The 19331-nt window shown below is 42.3% G+C and overlaps 1 protein-coding gene across 1 annotated transcript in view; it reads left to right on the forward strand.

Moving 5' to 3' along the window:
- Positions 1-19331, forward strand: part of SLC1A1 (solute carrier family 1 member 1) — a 73351-nt gene that overhangs the window by 23439 nt on the left and 30581 nt on the right. The window contains exon 2 of the mRNA XM_035029140.1: positions 10445-10585. Within this exon, the coding sequence (XP_034885031.1) occupies positions 10445-10585 (141 nt within the window). The remainder of the gene's footprint in view (positions 1-10444; positions 10586-19331) is intronic.

Raw genomic sequence — 19331 nt, forward strand, 5'->3', positions numbered from 1 at the left:
GTCAGTGAGGACAGTTGTGTGTTCGGGAGTCTCTGCGAAGGGAGCAGCTCCACTTGCTCGCACGTTGACTGTCCCCATTCCTCACTGTGCTGGGACTTCGGGCTGGCCGCAGCTCTTTCTGCTGAGTCGAGGTGGGTTCACCATGACTGGCAAGGTCTTGGGGTGCCCTTGCCAGGCTCATTTATCCCTTCACTACTCAAAACACGATTCCACTGACTGAATCTACCTTTTAACAAAATCCCCAGTGGGGCATCTGGGTGGCTCCATCAGTTAAGGAGTCCAGCTCTTGATCTCAGCTCAGGTCTTGATCTTAGGGTTGTGAGTTCAAGCCCCACATTGGGCTCCACGCTGGGTGTGGAGCCTACTTTAAAAAATAATAATAATAATAACAACCAAAAAAACAACAACAACAAAACCCCCCAAAATCCCCGGGTGATTGATATGCACATCAAAGTTTGGGAAGCCTGTGTTCACGTCAGTCTCCCTGTTGCTGCACGCCTCACATGGTCATTCAGTCTGTGTCTGAACAGTCTTCCTCTTTCTTCTCTTGGCTTCCATGGGCTTAGCCTGATGTGATGTTGGTGCCATCTGAGTCCTGGCTGCAGGACTCGGCATATTTTATTATGCCTGTGGTTACAGTGAGAAAATGGAGGCATAGACAGCAAGATAAATGTTTTTTTTTTTTTTAAAGATTTTATTTATTTGAGAGAGAGAATGAGAGAGAGCATGAGAGGGAAGAGGGTCAGAGGGTCAGAGGGAGAAGCAGACTCCCCGCTGAGCAGGGAGCCCGATGTGGGACTCGATCCCGGGACTCCAGGATCATGACCTGAGCCGAAGGCAGTCGCTTAACCAACTGAGCCACCCAGGCGCCCAGCAAGATAAATGTTTTGCCCGAGAGTACACAGCTAATAAAATGGTGAGGCCAGTGTTTAAACACAGATCATCTGACTACAGAGCCTGTCTCCTAAAGAGTTGGTGCTGAATTTGTTTCTTCCCTCAAGATGTCCCACGTGATTTAATATGCCTCATTTCATCATGTAGATTAAAGGTCCCTTGATTATGCATTACTCTCATCTCTATTTCCCTATTGGGCAATGTGTTGCAGGAATTAGGTGGCCTGTAAATGATTGTTGGCTTAATTGATCCCACGAGGGTACATGGGACTACTTGGAACAGCAATGGATGTTTTAATATAGCAAGATCTTTCCTATGTACTGTGGAACTCTCAACTTTAATCTTCATGGGCTCCCTTATCCATCTTAAAGAGGACATATTGGAAAGAAAAGAAATAAATAATTGGAGATGTTGTAACAGCTAGTGGTATGATGGTTGAGCTCATGTGGATTGGTCCCTACCATCTCAGACACAGAAATATAACACCAATCTCCAAATAGCCAAACCCAGACTCAAAAGAAATAAAGGAAAATCCTGGGGCATCTGGCTGGCTCAGTTGGTTACACATGTGACTCTTTTTTTTTTTTTTTTTTTAAGATTTTACTTATTTGGGGAGGGAGAAGCAGGCCTCCCGCCGAGCAGGGACCTCAATGCGGGGCTCGATCCCAGGACCCTGGGATCATGACCTGAGCCGAAGGCAGACGCTTAACAACTGAGCCACCCAGGCATCCCACACATGCAGTTCTTGATATTGGGGTTTTGAGTTCAAGCCCCATATTGGGTGTAGAAATTACTTAAAAATATATATATCTAAAAAAGAAGAGAGGGAGGGAGGGAGGGAAGGAAAGAAGGAAGGAAGGAAGATAGGAAGATAGGTCCTCATGTGCCAGAAATAAAAAAGGAACTCAAAACTGGAAGTGTAAAAAAAAAAAAAAGGTGATGCTAAGGTCTAGACCCAATTATAGGCCTTACAGAGGTTTTAATATCCATTCGGGGAAGAGATGTGAGTTTGGACTATGTGAGTGAAGGAGCTAGAATCAGACCTCTGCATAAAGCCTGGACTCTCAAAATTTGGCCCTATTCTTGAAAAGAATACCAGAAAAATTCTAACCCAATGACTCAGGAAAACCTCAAGAAAGCTTGCCATCTGCCCATCGCTACAAGTAACAGGGAAGAGGGCCACCTATGAAAAATTAAAAAGAGGACTTAACTGGGTATATGATCTAAATTTACACCACCACAGAATGCTGGCCTCCACTATACAGAACAAGCTGAGGATTGCTGGAGGGGAGGGGGTGGGGGGATAGGCTAGGTTGGGGATGGGCATTAAGAGGGCATCCGCTGTGATGAGCACTGGGTGTTGTATGTAAGTGATGAATCACTAAATTCTATTCCTGAAACTGCTACTACACTGTATGTTAACTAACTTGAATTTAAATAAAAACTTGGGGGGGTGGGTAGAATGCTGACTTCCTACACTGAAAAACTAATAGGAAGACAGTCCTGGTGACCTTGAAACTCCTAAATCCCAAAGAGAAATGGGTTTCCTACTCTGAGAAAGCCACCCCCATCCCCAAAAGAGAAATCTACAGCCAAAAATTACAAAGCACACAAGGAAATGACACAAGTTAATATATACACTATAAGCAAGAGAATGTATATTCCAAAAACTGGAGATGATACAGCAATCAGAAAGAATACAAAGTATGTTTAAAATGATTAAAGAGAGAGGCGCCTGGGTGGTGCAGTCGGTTAAGCGTCGGACTCTTGGTTTCAGCACAGGTTATGATCTCAGGGTCGTGAGATTGAGCCCCATGTCTGTGCTCAGTGTGGAGTCTGCTTGAGATTCTCTCCCTCTCCCCTGACCCCCCCCCCCACACACATGGGCACTCTGTCTCTAAAATAAATAAGTAAATCTTTAAGAAAAATGACTAAAGAGAAACAGATGAATAGAAACTAGGAAATAGAAGGATACTCTGAAAAGGATACAGTAACTTCCAGAGATGAATCTTAGAGATACTGGAATAAAAAACTCAGTGAATGAATGAAATACCCAATAGGTGCAACTGAAGGAAAGATGGATAAACTGAAGTGGGGACTAGAAAATCCGTGAGAATGCATCACAGAGATAAAGAGAAGGAATATTAAAAGCCCCCAAATCCTCATGTATCTAGATACTTATAAGCATATTTTTAGAGAGTTTACAGTTTGAAGAAATCACAATAGCAATTGGAAGACATTTAGAACTAAACAACAATGAAAATACTATGTAATAACTTAGGGAACACAAACACATAATTTAGAAGGAAATGTATACCCTTACATGCCTATATTGAAACAAACAAGCTAATGTGCTAAGCCGTCAACTCCAAAATTAAAGAAGAACAATCGATCATTCGATAAGAGCAGAATTTAGTAATACAGAAAACAAAACAAAATAAGGAGTGTGGTATGGAATACTGAACATACTTAGAGTGGATCTTCCTGTATTAATATGAATAAGTCTCAAACACATAGTGAAAAAAATTTCAAAGGGAAAAGGCAGGCAACAAAATACTGTATCCAGACTGATATTGTGGAAGTTAAGTTTTCAAACACATACAAACGACATGATACATTTTTCATGGCTTGAGACATATACATTCTAGATCCTCATCAAAACAACTTTCTTCCTGAGCCAGACTGAATTCTTAATTGTAGGAGAGAGTGATTATTAAGTGTCAACAGTCAACAATATAGACAAAGCAGTGTGGACCATATTTCCTGTTGACAGGGGACAGATCCATCCATGAAGGAAAATGTTTATTATTGCAGTAATAACAAAATTGTATTCTTTTTTCAACTCCTCCCCCTCAGATCCTCCAGCATTCAATACAAGACTTGGCATATAGTTGGATTTTAATAAATGTGCACTTGTTTTTGCTTTTTCTTGAATTTAGATACTACAAAGAATGCATTTAAGGTACTTTCTTCCCTTGAGCCTGAAAATGCACAATAAACTCAAGCCTTTGTATCATATTTAAAGCTTGTCTCCTTTGATCATTAGGAAAAGTCCGTGACGTTCAACAAAATTGTCAAGAATTGAAATGTTTAACAGTGGGGTGGTGGTCAAGAAACTTGTCCATCCAAAGTAGTAGTATCCAGCACTTAAAAAAGATGAAGATGTGTAACATGAGGAAATGCTTATAATATAACGTTAAATGAGAAATACCAAAAACAAAACAAAACCCTTACAATATTCACAGATGAACTTTGGAAACATACTAAGTGAAAGAATCCAGACACACAAGGCACAATATCAGTCAGGATTCTCCTGAGAAAGAGAATCTCCTGTGTAAATCTACATGAGATTTATTTTAAGGAATTGGCTCACACAGTTGTGGGTTCTGTTTAAGTCCAAAATCCACAGGGCAGGTGGACAACTCAGGCAGGGAGTTGGAGCTGCTGTCTTGAGGCAGAATTCCTTCTTCTGCGTGCAACCTTGGTTTTTGCTCCTCAGACCTTCAACTGATGGGATGGGCCCACCGAGATTATCAAGGGTGGTCTTTAAAGTGAACTAATTGTAGATGTTAGTCACATTTACAGAATACCTTCACCCACACCTGGATCCGCGTTTTATTGAATAACTGGTACCATAGCCTAGGCAAGCTGTCACGTAAGACCAACTAATCATGACAGCCTCGTGTTGTATGACTCTGTTTATATGAAATGTCCAGATTCAACAGATCAAAAGAAAGCAGATTAGTAGTTGCCAGGGGGCTGGGGCAAGGGAGGGTTGGGGAGTGGCTGCTAATGGGTGTGGGTTTCTTTATCGGTGATGAGAATATTCTGGAATTAGATAGTGGTGATGGTTGCACAACATTGTGAATATACTAAAAACCCCTGAGTTGTACATTTTAAAAATGATAAATTTGATGTAAATTTTATCTCAGTGAAAAACTGCCCCCAAACCCTATAATTATACAGCCATTAAAAATGACAAGAGATAACTCTGGACTCCGAGAAACGAACTGAGGGTTGTGGAAAGGGAGGTGGGTGGGGGGATGGGGTAACTGGGTGATGGGCATTAAGGAGGGCACGTGATGTGATAAGCACTGGGTGTTATATGCAACTAATGAATCATTGAACATTATATCAAAAACTAACGTCCTGTACGTTGGCTAATTGAATTTAAATTAAAAATTACAAGAGATAATATATAAGAGAGAATCCATTTGAAGGGCTTAGCATACTCTGATCTAAAGTATGTACCCGGTAATTTTTAACCATTATGTTACTTTTTTTTCAATTTTTCATTTAAATCATGTTATGATTAACCACAATTGTATGTGAAAAAAATGAAAACAGTTTCTCTTTGCATATATTTGAGTTGGTGAGGTTGGGATTGGATTTTTGAACTTGTTATTTCCAGTAGAACTCTGATAATATTGCTTGTGCCATAAATACATTTTTTAAGGGTTTAAAAATAAAGCTTTACAGAGGCATCTGTTTGGAGCCAAAATGCATGCAAAGAGCTCTCACTTGTAGAAGAAAACAAGAGAGGGGAACAGATCTATTTCGGGGAAGGACAGGTTAGAGTCTATGCAGCATATGCATGCAGTCATTTGTTAATAACTATTCATTCTACACTTTTTATTTTCTGGTTATCAATGTTCATCTTCGATGAGCTCCCAAAGGGCAAGAAGTCATATTGCTAATTCTCCTAATATGGTGCCCAGCAAGATGGCATGATTAGGTAACTAGTCCAGGGATAATTAAAAAATATTTCTTCCTTTGCCAGTAGTTCTTATTCAATCAAGCCAAAATCAGTCTGTGTACCAGAGAACCATTCTGGGGCTTTGATTAAAAAAAACCACAGAAGATTTTAATCTCTTTTCTGAAAATACCCTAAAAGGAACAATGCTGTTTTCATAAATCTGCTTTCTCAAATGCAGTTCAGCTACTATCCCCGGATTAATTTCTATAACTATAAAAAAAACACATGTACATAAGAACAAAGGCTGGATAGAACCTGAAAAGTGGGGGAGAGGGGGAGGATAGGTCAGTATAAATTATTTTACGTGACTTTTTCTTTTATTTTGATTTCTAAAATTATTTCTTTTATTTTTAAGTAATTTCTACACCCATTGTGACTCCACTGACTGAGCCAGCCGGGCGCCCCTCCAGAATTATTTCTTGAACAACAATTTTTTATGAGTTTAGAGTGAAAAAAAATCACCCCATTTCTTCCAAGATAGGGCTACTGGACTGGCAATTGTTTGAGACAACATGAACTTGAAGAAGAAATCTCCAGCTGAGGTCTTCATTGTTTTCCTTGAGGTCTTAATTGTTTTCCTCCTGAGTTTCTTCCTTCCCTATTTTATTTTATTTTTTTCTTTTATTTTTTTCTTTCCTTCCCTATTTTACTGATACACTTAGCATGAACAGTGGGGAAGGCCCAGCCAGCTCTCTAGGAGCCAATGAACCCATTTTCTTTTAGTTTATTTTATTTTTAAGATTTTGTTTATTTATTTGACAGGGAGAGAGTGAGCACAAGCAAGGGGAATGGCAGAGGGAGAGGGAGAAGCAGGCCCCCCACTGAGCAGGGAGCCTGACATGGGGCTCGATCTCAGGACCCCGGGATCATGACCTGAGGGGAAGGCAGATGCTTAACTGACTGAGCCACCCACATGCCCCCTATGAGCCCATTTTAAAGCTGAGGACACCAACGCTCAGAGATTATCACAGCATCTTGGGCCTTAGAATGGACCTTGAGGGCATCTCATCCAAGCCTTTTGCCCCATACCTTCAATCCCATCACTCAGTGATGGAAGAGGTTAAAATTATGGCCCAAGTTACAAACCTTGTAAATGGCAGAGCCAGAACTTGAGCCAGTGGTGCTAACATGGAGCTCTTCCCAAGCTGCCTTCATACCTGCTTGGGATCTTCTTGCCTGAGTGAGAGAAAGCCGCCCGAGAATGAGTTCCTGGTAGTTTCTGTGGCTACAGAGGTCTGCATAGCAATTCTGCCTTTGGGCTTCCTTATTGGCCCTGCCCAAGGCCTCCGGAGAGCTATACCATTCAGAGGCATCTGTTTGGAGGCATCTTTACCTTCCCTAGTTCTAGGAGTGGTCTTGCCAGGTGGGTCTGACCTGTGTACCTTCAGGCAGGTTCGTATTCCCAGCAGCCTTTGACTCTGGACACCGCTCTGTGTTCTTAACTCTAGTCCAACGTTCTGGCCCTGGAAGAGGGTAGAGAGGCACTGTGCCCAGTGAAATCCTGACTTCATCTTGGGACCTGGAAAATCTTCCATTGATTTTTCTTATCAGGCATCCAATTTCTCCAAACTGCTTTGAGACCAAGATAAAACACATGCATTTACAAGGTGTAACTCCTGGCTGAAGTTCTTTACCAGGTACTTCTTAACACTTGAGGGTTCTGGGATGACATTTCTGGCCCAGGGTAAATCTTTCAGCTGTTTTTCCAGGTCTTGGTTGGTATTTATATTTTCAGAAAAAAAAGGAAGGGAGGGAGGGAGAAATTACAACTTGTGATATTCAACTTCAAGAACACGCTTGATGGAAAGTTTTCGTACTAAATAGAGTAACCTATTCGTGGTGCTTGTCCCTCTGATAGCTTTGAAATGGCTCTTTGTGGTGACTCTTTTATGTCTCCCATAAAAACCCATTATCTGGATAAAGGCTGAAAAATAGCAAGTACGCTTCTTTCTAATTTCCCTGCATTTATTTGGGGTGGAGATGATTAGAGACACAGTTAATCGCTAGTAATATAAACCCTAACATTGGAGCACCTGGGGTTCTTTTGCTACTCAACAGAGTGCTTTTGTGGTGGGTTTTTGAGCACAGACACATCTCTTTTCTTTTTACACAGAGCTTGCTTTGACATACAAGCCAAAAATTTACTTGAGGCAACCTAAAGAGTATGAGAGAGAATGTCTGTCTGTTTGGTTTTTTTAAACACTGAACACTACAGAGTATCCTTACAGCATAAAGTAGGTATGTTCCATATAGGACAGCTGAACACAGGCATTTATTAAGTAGGAAGTGAGCACAATGTGCTTTTTAAATTCACTGAAAATATTTTGAATCCTTGCCGTTCTGAACCGTTCAGGAATCTTTAACCCTAGGTTTTGAAATATGAATCAAGCAGGATTGATATTGAGCTTTTTTTTTTTTTTTTTTGGTCTTGGCTACAATTTGAGAAATGTTTTTGTATGTGTTTGTTCCAAAAATAATTAAAAATGGCTGATCAGAAATACATATAGAAATGCATGCCCAAAATAAAGAGATCAGGACAACGGTGGAACAGGTAGGAAAATAAAATTAAACCAATGATAAGGTCACTACACAGAGGTATCTTGTGGGGTTCCTTTATTTGGCCCTACTAACGGACATGGGAAGTATACCTGGATTTAAATGAAAAGTCTAGTATTGATTATAATTCACATCTCTCTTTGTTGCCCTAGAGTTCTTAACTGAGCCCCAGCAACTGTAAATTTTCACAGACTAATTATTTGAGTTTGTAAAGGAGCAGATTCAGTGAGGCCCTCCTTGAGTCTTTCTGCTGTTTAGCTATTTTATCTCCCATTAGCATATCATCCTCAGAGGTTGATGAAGGAAAAAGATGTGCAAGTCATCCCGGCCCATCTTGTGTCTTGGTTTAAAAAACGTGGGTGGTGGGGGGGTGCCTGGGTGGCTCAGTTGGTTAAGCGACTGCCTTCAGCTCAGGTCATGGTCCTGGAGTCCTGGGATCGAGTCCCGCATCGGGCTCCCGGCTCGGCGGGGAGCCTGCTTCTCCCTCTGACCCTCTCCCCTCTCATGCTGTTTCTCTCTCTCGCTCTCAAATAAATAAATAAATAAAATCTTTTAAAAAAAAATGTGGGGGGTGTGATGGGGTGCCTGGCTGGCTCATTTGGAAGAGCATGTGACTCTTGATCTTGGGGTTGTGAGTTTGAGCCCCTGGTAGGAGGGAAAGATTGCTTAAAAGAAATAAATTTAAAAAACAAAAGAGAATTATATAAAAGGGGGTACCTGGTTAGCTCTATTGTTAAGTGTCTGCCTTCGGCTCAGGTCATGATCCCAGGGTCCTGGGATGGAGCCTCACATCCGGCTCCCTGCTCAGCGGGGAGCCTGCTTCTCCCTCTCCCACTCCCCCTGCTTGTGTTCCCTCTCTCGCTGTGTCTCTCTCTGTCAAATAAATAAATAAAATCCTTAAAAATATAAGAGGGGGTGTTGCAAAGGGGCAGTGTGTGGGGGTCAGAAGTAAGGCAGTTAGACGTTGGGACCATTCGGAAGAGGAGAAGTAAGAAATCCTTAAAGTTTGTGGTTTGTAGTTACCAAAACCAGCACAAGAAAGAATTCATGTAGACGTCTTGTGAAGGCAAGCTTTCAGAGCTTGAACAACTCGGGTTTAACCTATGCAAGTCCCTGTACACACAGATTTTTTTCTCAATAAATGCAGTCCAGCACTGTAAATGTCTTTTCCTTATGACTTTCTTAATAACATTTTCTTTTCTCTAGCTGAGTTTATTGTAAGAATCCAGTTGACAGTACATATAACATACAAAATACACGTTAATTGTTTATGTTCTGGGTAAGGCTCTCAGTTAACAACAGGCTGTTAGTAATTATGGTTTTTGTGGAGACAGAAGTTATACGTGGATTTTCAACTGTGTGGGGATTGGTGCCCTGAACGCCAGCATTGTTCAGGGCTCCACTGTGTAACATTTCTTGATTTTGAACATTTCCCTACACTCACAGAAATATAAGCTTCAATGTCCAAGGTACTCAGGTTCAGTAGCTTCATAAAAAGCCTCTTGATCAGACCAGTTTGGACACATCATCATCTAGAAATAGCCAACACAGAATAGAGAGCATTAGACAGCATAGTTGTTCAACAACATGTAAATATATCAAACCAAGAGAACCTTATTTTGCTATTAAAATCACAAAAGTTACATAAACAGAGAGTGTCGTAAAAACTATCATGAAAAGAGTATTTATGAGAAAATGAGAAAAATGAACACTGATATGTAAACTATAAAATGTAAAACACCTGGCTGGCTGAGCTGGAAGAGCATGTGAGTCTTGATCTCAGGGTGGTGAGTTCGAGCCCAGTGTTGGGTAGAGATTACTTAAAATAAAATAAAAATAAAATGTAAAATACCTAAGGTAGATAAAGACTAAGGGGAGTGTGTAAAAACAAAAGTAATTATTTTGGGTTGACAAAGATGATGAATTTCTTTTCCTTCTCACAGTTTTTTTTTTTTTTGATGTTTTGTCATAATAAATATAATTGGAGGAGAAAAATGAAAACAAAAATTTTCACGTGAAGAATATTTTTTTATAAACTCACTGAATAATGTGTACTTTGTGTTCATTCAAATGTGATTTGTTTTTTAAGTCTAAAATTTACAGAATCGTGGAAGACCATCTAAACTGTTTTTCTTGCCAATAAAATGTGGGGGGTGGAGTGGGGGGATATTTTTCCATAGAAATGTAGACAGAAGAACTCAATGCTGGTTTTCTTTTCTTCTTTCCAATCTTTCTTAGGGATCACCATAGGAGTCTTGGTTCGAGAATACAGCAAGCTCTCTAGTCTGGAGAAATTCTACTTTGCTTTTCCTGGGGAAATCCTAATGAGGATGCTGAAACTCATCATTTTGCCATTAATTATATCCAGCATGATTACAGGTACCTTGAGAAAACTGATGGTTCTCTGTGATTATTTAAGGAGCTGTCTTTTAAGTTGTTCTTTTCTAATTATGGAAAAAATTGAAATGCATTGGATGCATCTCATACACACACACACACACACACACACTCCTTACTTGGAAAGTGTATATTTACTTGAGTGGAAATATTTCATTATTCACAAAGTGGCATGGCTCTGCCTAAGGCCTTGTCCACCACTGCTTGAATCTTCATCTGGCCAGCCATGTGATATCTTGGGAGGAAGATGCCATTTTCAAACATATTATAAATAAAACTCTATCCAGGGCACAGGACGTAAAAAAAAAAAGTCCACATATTTGATCACTGAAATGTCAGCCAGTGTCCCCGGGGGAAATGTGGGTGTCAGTTTTGATGTTGTTTTGAGTAGCTCACTCATCTGTTTCCCAACTGCCGCCATGCTGCCCCCCCCCCCCCAACGAGGCTGTCCTCCAAGTCTCTCTGCCTTCTTCACTCCGCTTCCACGCCTCCACGCCTCCACATACCTGACCTGAAAACTCACAGCCACACGCTGTGGGGAACGTTTAAGGATGGGTTTGCACCACATTTTAAAAGCCTAGTATTTTAAAATCCGAACTTGTGACACAGTTGGATTTGGAAATGCTTTTTCCCTTCTTGGTCACTCTATTGCAGGATCCCTTTAAAGAGCAAGCTCGCCTCTGGGGGTAGAGATTAATTTGGCTTACAAAAATGTCATTTGTCTGGGTGTGGTAAGCTGCTCAGTGCATTCCATAGTTTCTTGTACTTACCTTAATTCTGGCATTAAGTAAAATGTGGACTGACAGTCGCTAGTGTTGTCAACTTGAAAAAATCAAGGTTTTCTATAATCATACAAGTAGGATTCTTGACATGTCCTCTTCTAGAATGTTTTTCCCTGTTGCCACTTCAAAGACCTGGGGCTGATCTATGTAGAGTACTGGGTGTTGGCTCAGGGGAGGGAGGATGGGTATCAGGATCTGCTGCACTTAGCAGCTGCATTGCTAGAAGAACTATAGATTTGGCTATTGAACTTTCCAAGTGCCAAACTCCAGTCAGGCTAGAATCCCCCGGGAGCCTTGTCCTTAAATGGTCTTTATGTTCTTGGCTTATTACAAGCCTGAAAAGAGCATTTAATTATTTTTATGTATGTATTTAATTATGTTTTGGAAATGCCTGGCTTCTTTTAGGCCCTGCAACCTGGGGGCCAAATCAGTAGGCCAGTGGTTTATACCACATATGAGTTGTTTATCTGTTCAACTTTAAATTATCAGAAGCATTTAAAATTTGGAAGATTTCGTGTAACCGCCCAGGTTTCTGGGTTCCTCTGAAAAGAATTAAGATCAGGAAACACTGGACCGATGTCCCCCCACAGACCAACAGTGATCTGGAGCTGAGAGACGACTCTTCTGTTTAGTTGAAGCAAATACATTTGAGGATAACACGGCCCCTACCTCTCCCTATCATCTGATACCTCGTCCACTGCACTCATTTACATTACCTGCTGGCCCCATTGGTGTTGCCTTTATAACCCCTGAGCATTTTCTCCAAATCAAGATTCTAAACCTTTTCTTAGGCTCCTTTGAGAACATGATGAAAGCTTTGGACTCTCTCCCAAGAAAAATGTTCATGGTTGTACATACAATAATACTATATTTTGTATGCAACTGTATAAGGTACATAAATCACTTGATGATCAATACCATTTAAAACTTGGGTCTATGGAGGGGGGCACCTGGGTGGCTCAGACAGTTGAGCGTCCAACTCTTGATTTTGGCTCAGGTTATGATCTCGGTGTCGTGGGACTGAGCCCCACATCGGGCTCCGTGCTGCTGAACATGGAGCCTGCTTGGGATGCTCTCTCTGCCCCTCCCCTGCTCTCTCACACACTCTCTCTCTCTTAAAGATAGATAGATAGATAGATAAAATAAATAAATAAAACTTGGGTCTATGGAGGAATGTATGGAAAGTTGATCCAAATTAGGCAGCGAATCCAAAACTCGTGCATTAAACTGGGTTTTGGAACAAAAGGTAAAAATACATGTATGAATATGCTCGTATAATATCAGATGTTGAAATATGTACCACTCTTGGCAGTCAATGACTGGTGGTATTTTTGCAGTCTGGCTGTTTTGTGTGCTAGCTCAGCCTTGCAGATAATCTAGGAGAATAATTTGCAGCCCTCAGCACTCTGCTCACATAGCCCAGCTGGTTTCTAGAACGGGAGCACAGATCTGGACATTTCTACATTCTACATTTTTCCTAAAGGAAAACCCCCAGGAGTGAAACAGGAGTAAGAGAGAGACCAGAACCGCTACCCAAAGGGACGTGAATAAAGCAGTCTGGGAACAGTGATGCCATGTACGTGATTTAAATTGTCAGATTAAAAGGGGGAACATAATATTACTAGTGTTGGCAAGGTTGTGGGAAAACGGGCTCCTTCATACATTTTTGATTATTGTATTAATTGGAACAAACTTTTGGGGGGTGCAGCTTGGAACATGTCCCGATCTCTCTCCACTTTGTAATTCTACTTCTCAGAATTTCTCGTAAATAATTAGAGATCTGTTCAAAGATTTAGGTACAAGAATGTTCATGGTAGCATTTTTTTTTATAATGGTGGTGAATTATAAGCAATCTAAATGTAAATTATACCCCTAAGTTATGATTCTCTGCAATTGTTGAAAACCTTGTTTTGGAAACATTTAATGGCATGTGGATATGTTCCTCACATGGCATAAAATAGGAAGATAAAAACAAATTGCACAACAGGATGTTGTATACAATCTGAAATTTATTAAAATTTATGTGCATTTTTAAATGTTGGGAAGCAAACCAGTTAATGATGGTTAGATCGAGGTAGTAAGAAAACATGACTCATTGCGCTTTCTTTACATTTTCAAGGCGAACACATGTTTGTTATTTTTGTTTGGTTTTGTATTTTCTTTCTCTCTTCCTCCCTCTCTCTCTTTTTCCCCCCTCTCTCTCTTTCTCTCTTTCTTTTTTAAGGAAAAAAAGGCGGGGCGCCTGGGAGACTCAGTCGGTTAAGAATCTGCTTTCGGCTCAGGTCATGGTCCCAGGGTCCTGGGATCAAGTCCCGCATCAGAATCCCTGTTCAGTGGGGAGCCTGCTTCTCCCTCTCCCTCTGCCTGTCTCCCCACTCATGCTCTCTCTTTCTCTCTCTCTCACTCGCTCCCTTTCTCTCTCAAATAAAAAAAAAAGGAAGAAAGAAAAAAGAGAGAGTGGGATGGGTTCTACTTTGTGCTCCTCGGGCTCAGCCTCTGGCAGGTTCCCCGCTCCCCTCCTCCCCAGCCGTGCTCCCAGCCCCCCACAGCTCTGCACCACCTTTTCCCTGGTGCTCCATCCTCCCCCAAACCCTGCAGGGGTCCTCAGCGCCCCCGCCCAGCAGGGGAGAGTAGCAGGACAGCTGTAGAAATACACTAGAGCAGTTATCACATTCCAAAAGCCTTCATAAACCCAGCAGATCAATAACACATCTTATACACTTATTAGGACAAAGGAAGATGGATGTTGGAAGCTGGGGAGAGTGAGATGAAAGCCCTCAGGATACACAAATTAGAGGTAGAAATAAAAATTGAGACCTACGACTAGTAACCTGTGCTTCTGCATAAAGGAAACTCTCTTGATGAATTAACAAGTAGGAAAAAAAAAAACCCTCTGTCATCAAAGCCTGTGCTGACATAAAAATACTTACTTTATAGCCTTTTTTTTTTTTTTTTTTTTTTTTAAACAGAAGGAGCCTTCTTCATGGGACGAGCAGGGTAAGATGTCACATCAGTCGGGGAAATTTGAATATAGGCTGGCTGTTAGATGGTATCAAACATTGATAATTTTCTTAGCGGGGATAATGGCATTTAGTTATGTAAGAAAATGTCCTTTTTAATGCATATGGAATGATGTAGGGGTAAGATGACAGAATGTCTAGAATTTAGTTAAAACGGAAAAAAAAAGAAGGCACAGTTGACAAAATCTCAGGGCGTTTTCAGACACAGGCACTGTAGGCACCAGCAGAATCCTTCCCATAGTTTACAGCCCGAGGGACAGACTCGGGAGGTGCCGACTATCTGTTTGGGCCCCGTTAACATTTAGGTTTCTAAGCTGTATTTGTAACCAGACCACCAGGGGAATAGCAGGGGAAGTGGCTTATGCACATGCCTGAGAACTGTGGCTCTGGAAAATCCTGGTCCAGGTTTCCCCAGCCAGTGAGTTTCAATTCAGAGCACGTTTTCCTTAATACACAAATGATGATGACTTGAGCCTCCTAGGACCAGCACGGAAAGGGAATGGCCCCTCAACGGCCGCTCCCCGAGGTTCTTTGAGCGGCTTTCCAAGATGGTGCCCCAGCTGTGCTCAGGAAGAGGTCCCCAACTCTTCCACTCCAGCCTCTCTGCCCCCACCACCTGGGCCAGAAGTGCTCTGCCAGGCACAGCTGCACCTCTCCCCCGACTGTCTCCTGTGCCTGCCGCCACCCTCTGACCCCGAGGAGCTCCCCCTTTGCTCCTCTATCCTAAGATAGGAATGAGAACGTAATTCTTCAAAGCATAGCTGAGCCCAGGCTGTGCCCTGGGACAAAGCTTTATGAAAGGTTGGGGAGTGAAAGTAGGGGAAGCACCCACAGTGACATCCACCTGCTCCCTGATAGGGGTCTTCTGAGAGTCCCGGGGCATCTTAAGAGGGCTGCCCCTTCGTTTAGCTGTCAGCCTATTCCTTCCTCCACATGAAGATGTTCCAGGCATTGCCACACCCCTGGCCCCACCACCTACACTAGGTTTTGAAAAGGAAGAATTTCACTATCACACAGGTCTTCCTGTCCTGACCCAGAGGCGACCTCTTCCTGGGAGGACCAACATCAAGGAATATCCATTTTGGGGGAACTCTCCTCCGAGCTGCAAAGGGATGGTTTGCCTTGGGGGCCCCATCAGGAGACTCACACTAGAATGGGTACCACTGGTGCCTGCCAGGTTGAGGCCTAGGCACCTAACCTGCAGGACATGGGAGTCTGTCCAGGTTGGGCTGTGCTGAGTCCATGCCACCTCCTGTGCATAGTTGCTCCTGGGAGCTAGGTGCTTATTCCTACCCCTTCCCATGGCCCTCCGCTCTGGATTTCCTACACGTGTCGGCCCCTCAGGAAGCCACAGCGGTGTGCCCCGCAGTACATTCCAAATTCATTCCATTCCAAATTCATTCCATTCCAAGCCAAGGAAACGCCCTCCTTTCCCTGCGCCCCAAGCCACTGAGTCCCTGGATCCTAGTACTGATTTCACCTCCTGAACAAATCACGTACCAAACATAAGACTTTGGTAGAAAACACTTGCATTCTGTTTATTGATGACCTTCCTATTTTGACAAGAGCACTAGTTGGGTTGGATTTACATCTTTAAGGATAAATGTAAGATTCCACCCTTCAATGGTTTAAAAAAAACTTGTTTCAAACTTTAAATGGTTGTCACTTCGGCCTCTACATCAGGATTTTCAGATTTGGGGGGCTTGATCTCAACTCTAAGGCCAGAGGTTTTCCACTACATTTTAACCAAGAAAAAAAAATTAAGTCTTATAGAGGCTTAGACAGAAACAATATTTATGAAACAACAGCCAGATGTAGAATACCTACGGAAGTTGGTTTCCTAGCAAGCAGGGGTCTGCAAACTTTTTTTTGTAAAGGACCAGATAGTGAATGTTTTAAGCTTTTCAAGCCAGATGTGCCTTCCCAACTGGCTGTCACCAGAAAGCCGCCATGAGCAATATGTAAGTGATGGGCATAGCTGTGTGCCAATAAAGCATTTATTTGCAATAACAGGAGGCCAGCCAGCAGCTGGTCAAGATGAAGGACAAGACTAGATTCAAACTCTCAAGATACGGGTTCGTTAAGGTGGAATCATGTGGCAAAATAAATGAACACAACAAGCAACGATGACTCATATCAAGCAATGAGTGTAAATGTCCCTAAGAGGCACTGAGGAATGGAGAAGTCAGTCAAGGTTTTTGGAGATGCCTATTTTTTCAATTCAGGGTTTGCAAGCGATGACACACTTGGATCGTGTGGGCTGGGGAAGGCATTTTTTTTTTCAGCTGTGTATTCATTTACTCATAAACAGCTGTGTACCTGGGTACTATCCGTCATCCTCCAGTGGAAAGAACTGTCCCCTGTGCCCCCCTGAAACAGGGTTCGGTGGAACTCAACATTTGTTAACCCCAACGGTATGACAGCAGATGAAGAGAAAATCGCCTGTGGGAGGGTGGGGTGCCTGCCACTCACCTGTTCATGGACCCCAGGACTTGTGCTAGTCGGGTCCACGAGTTCCCTCATGGGTAAGAAAGTAGGAGGGAAGACACACGTATCATTTGGTTGTACCTCTCCCTGTAGGGAGCTAAGAATATTCATATACAAAGTGATTTTTTGTGCATTTTTGATCAAGAAGTTAAAAATATACAATGCAGTGAAACTCAAGTACATATACAAAGTGATTTTTTGTGCATTTTTGATCAAGAAGTTAAAAATATATAATGCAGTGGAACTCAAGTACATGTACAAAGTGATTTTTTGTGCATTTTTGATCAAGAAGTTAAAAATACACAGTGCAGTGAAACTCAAATACATATACAAAGTGATTTTTTTGTGCATTTTTGATCAAGAAGTTAAAATATATAATGCAGTGAAACTGGAGCTAAGAGTGTGCAATGTCAACTTCAGCTGGTAGGGGAGAGGGTGGAGTATGCGTGCTTTTTTGGAAACATTGGTTTTTTGTGGTTTCATCTCTAGAAAACTGCCATTCCCAGGTGGCCTGTAAACCTAAAACTCCATGCTGGGGAAGGCAGGGTTGTAGCCAAAAACCATACAGACCAAGAAGGAACTTCTTGCCTCAATTGCAACATCTGTAACCACTGGACTTTGCCTTTTTTTGTGCTTTTTTTAACTTTTAAGCCTCAATGGGGAACCTAGAAAATAAGATGAACTAAACAGCTTTGCACACATGAGTTAAACATTTTCCTAAGATCATCCGGAAGTTCATGTTGAATTAGAACACAGCTATTGAAGCCAGAGGACTTATTCTATTAATTGGATGTCTATGATGCCTTTTCTGCAAAGCAGAAAGGAGCACCTAATGTATAAAGAGTAGAGCTCCCACAGTGAACATGCCACTTGCCACAGTAATCAAATGAAAAGTGGCAAGAGATAAATATGCCCTGCTTCAGTCTCATTCTGAGATAGTGAAGCCCCAAGAATCAACCATGGATGAGCTTTAACTTGTGCTTATACTCAGGACACTGGCTCACAGCTCTGCTCGACTGTAAGTTAACCTGATTTTGTTTCTTTAAAAAAAGGAGTGATAAACCATGCAGGGACTCTAAGAAACCTCCTCTGTGTTGACTGCATGGACCTGGGATACCACTCGTTCATTCATTCACTCACTCACTCATTCATTGCATCTTCAATGTCCCAGGCTCTGTGCTAGGCATACATGACATAAAGATAAGTCCTGGTCCAGCAAGAAAGATGAACTGTGATAAGTGTTTTGTGGGAATGAGGACGGTGGAGGGGACGCTGGGGTGGAGTTTTCAAGAAAAGATCAGGATCAGATGAAGAGGGCAGGGACTCCGGGCAGAAGAAAACAGCAGATGGCTTGGCACCTCTCGAGGAGGACAGTGAGACTTCGAGCAGAAAGAACGCTGGAGACACGGGGAAGAGGAGTGGGGATGGAAGGGTGAGCATGTGCCTTCATCAGGGGTCTGTCTAGGCATGGGGAAGCAAGTGACAGAGGTGACTGCCGCCTGCACCGTTCTCTGCAAAGGAACACGGCGAATGAGCTGCAGGTGGGGAAGTACTGTTTTGTTTTGTTTTATTAATTTTTAAATTTTAATTCAATTAACATATAAAGTATTACTGGTTTCAGAGGTACAGGTCTGTGATTCATCAGTCTTATATAACACCCAGTGCTCGTTACATCACATGCCCTCCCCAGTGCCCATCACCCAGTTACCCCATCCCCCCAGCCGCCTCCCCTCCAGCAACCCTCAGTTTGTTTCCTATGATTAAGAGTCTCTTCTGGTTTGTCTCCCTCTCTGGTTTTGTCTTGTTTTATTTTTTTCCTCTCTTCCCCTATGATCCTGTTTTGTTTCTTAAATTCCACATATCAGTGAGATCATAGGTGGGGAAGTATTGTTAAAGACAAAAAAAATTCAGTGACACTTGTTAAAGTCGGTAAGGCAGACTTTATCCCAGACCATCATGATAGGTGTGGGGACCACTGCAGTGGGATTTCACAGTGGGGGGTGGCGGCGATGGGGCTCTACTCTGAATACAGCATCAGCAAGTGAGAATTGATCTCCAAGGAGCAGGGGAGGGGGGATCAGTAGGTGGAAAATCACTAAGAGAAACCATCAGGGGAAAGGGGGATTCTGGCTAAACCAACCTAGTAGGATTCTTGCTGAAGGCAGGCCAGGGTGGCCAGATATCACCTGGGAGATGGTGGAGGATGGGGAGCCTAATTAGGTATGCAGAGTGATCAGATACTGGGTTCTGGTTAAACCAACTTAGCAAAGTTCTTAGGAAAACTAGATTTTGCATGAAAATACACAGATGGGTTTAGGAGGAGGTCCAGGAGCCTGACAAGGTGTGGTTAAACAAAAACCTTTGTTGGTATCAATCACAGAGGGACAGGAGAGTCTAGTGGTGAAGCATGCGGACCAAGGGGCCAGACTGCCCAGGTTT

The sequence above is a fragment of the Mirounga leonina genome, unplaced genomic scaffold (genome assembly GCF_011800145.1).
Source record: "Mirounga leonina isolate KUSES-001 unplaced genomic scaffold, KU_Mleo_1.0 Mir_224, whole genome shotgun sequence".
In the NCBI taxonomy this organism is placed as follows: Eukaryota; Metazoa; Chordata; class Mammalia; order Carnivora; family Phocidae; genus Mirounga; species Mirounga leonina.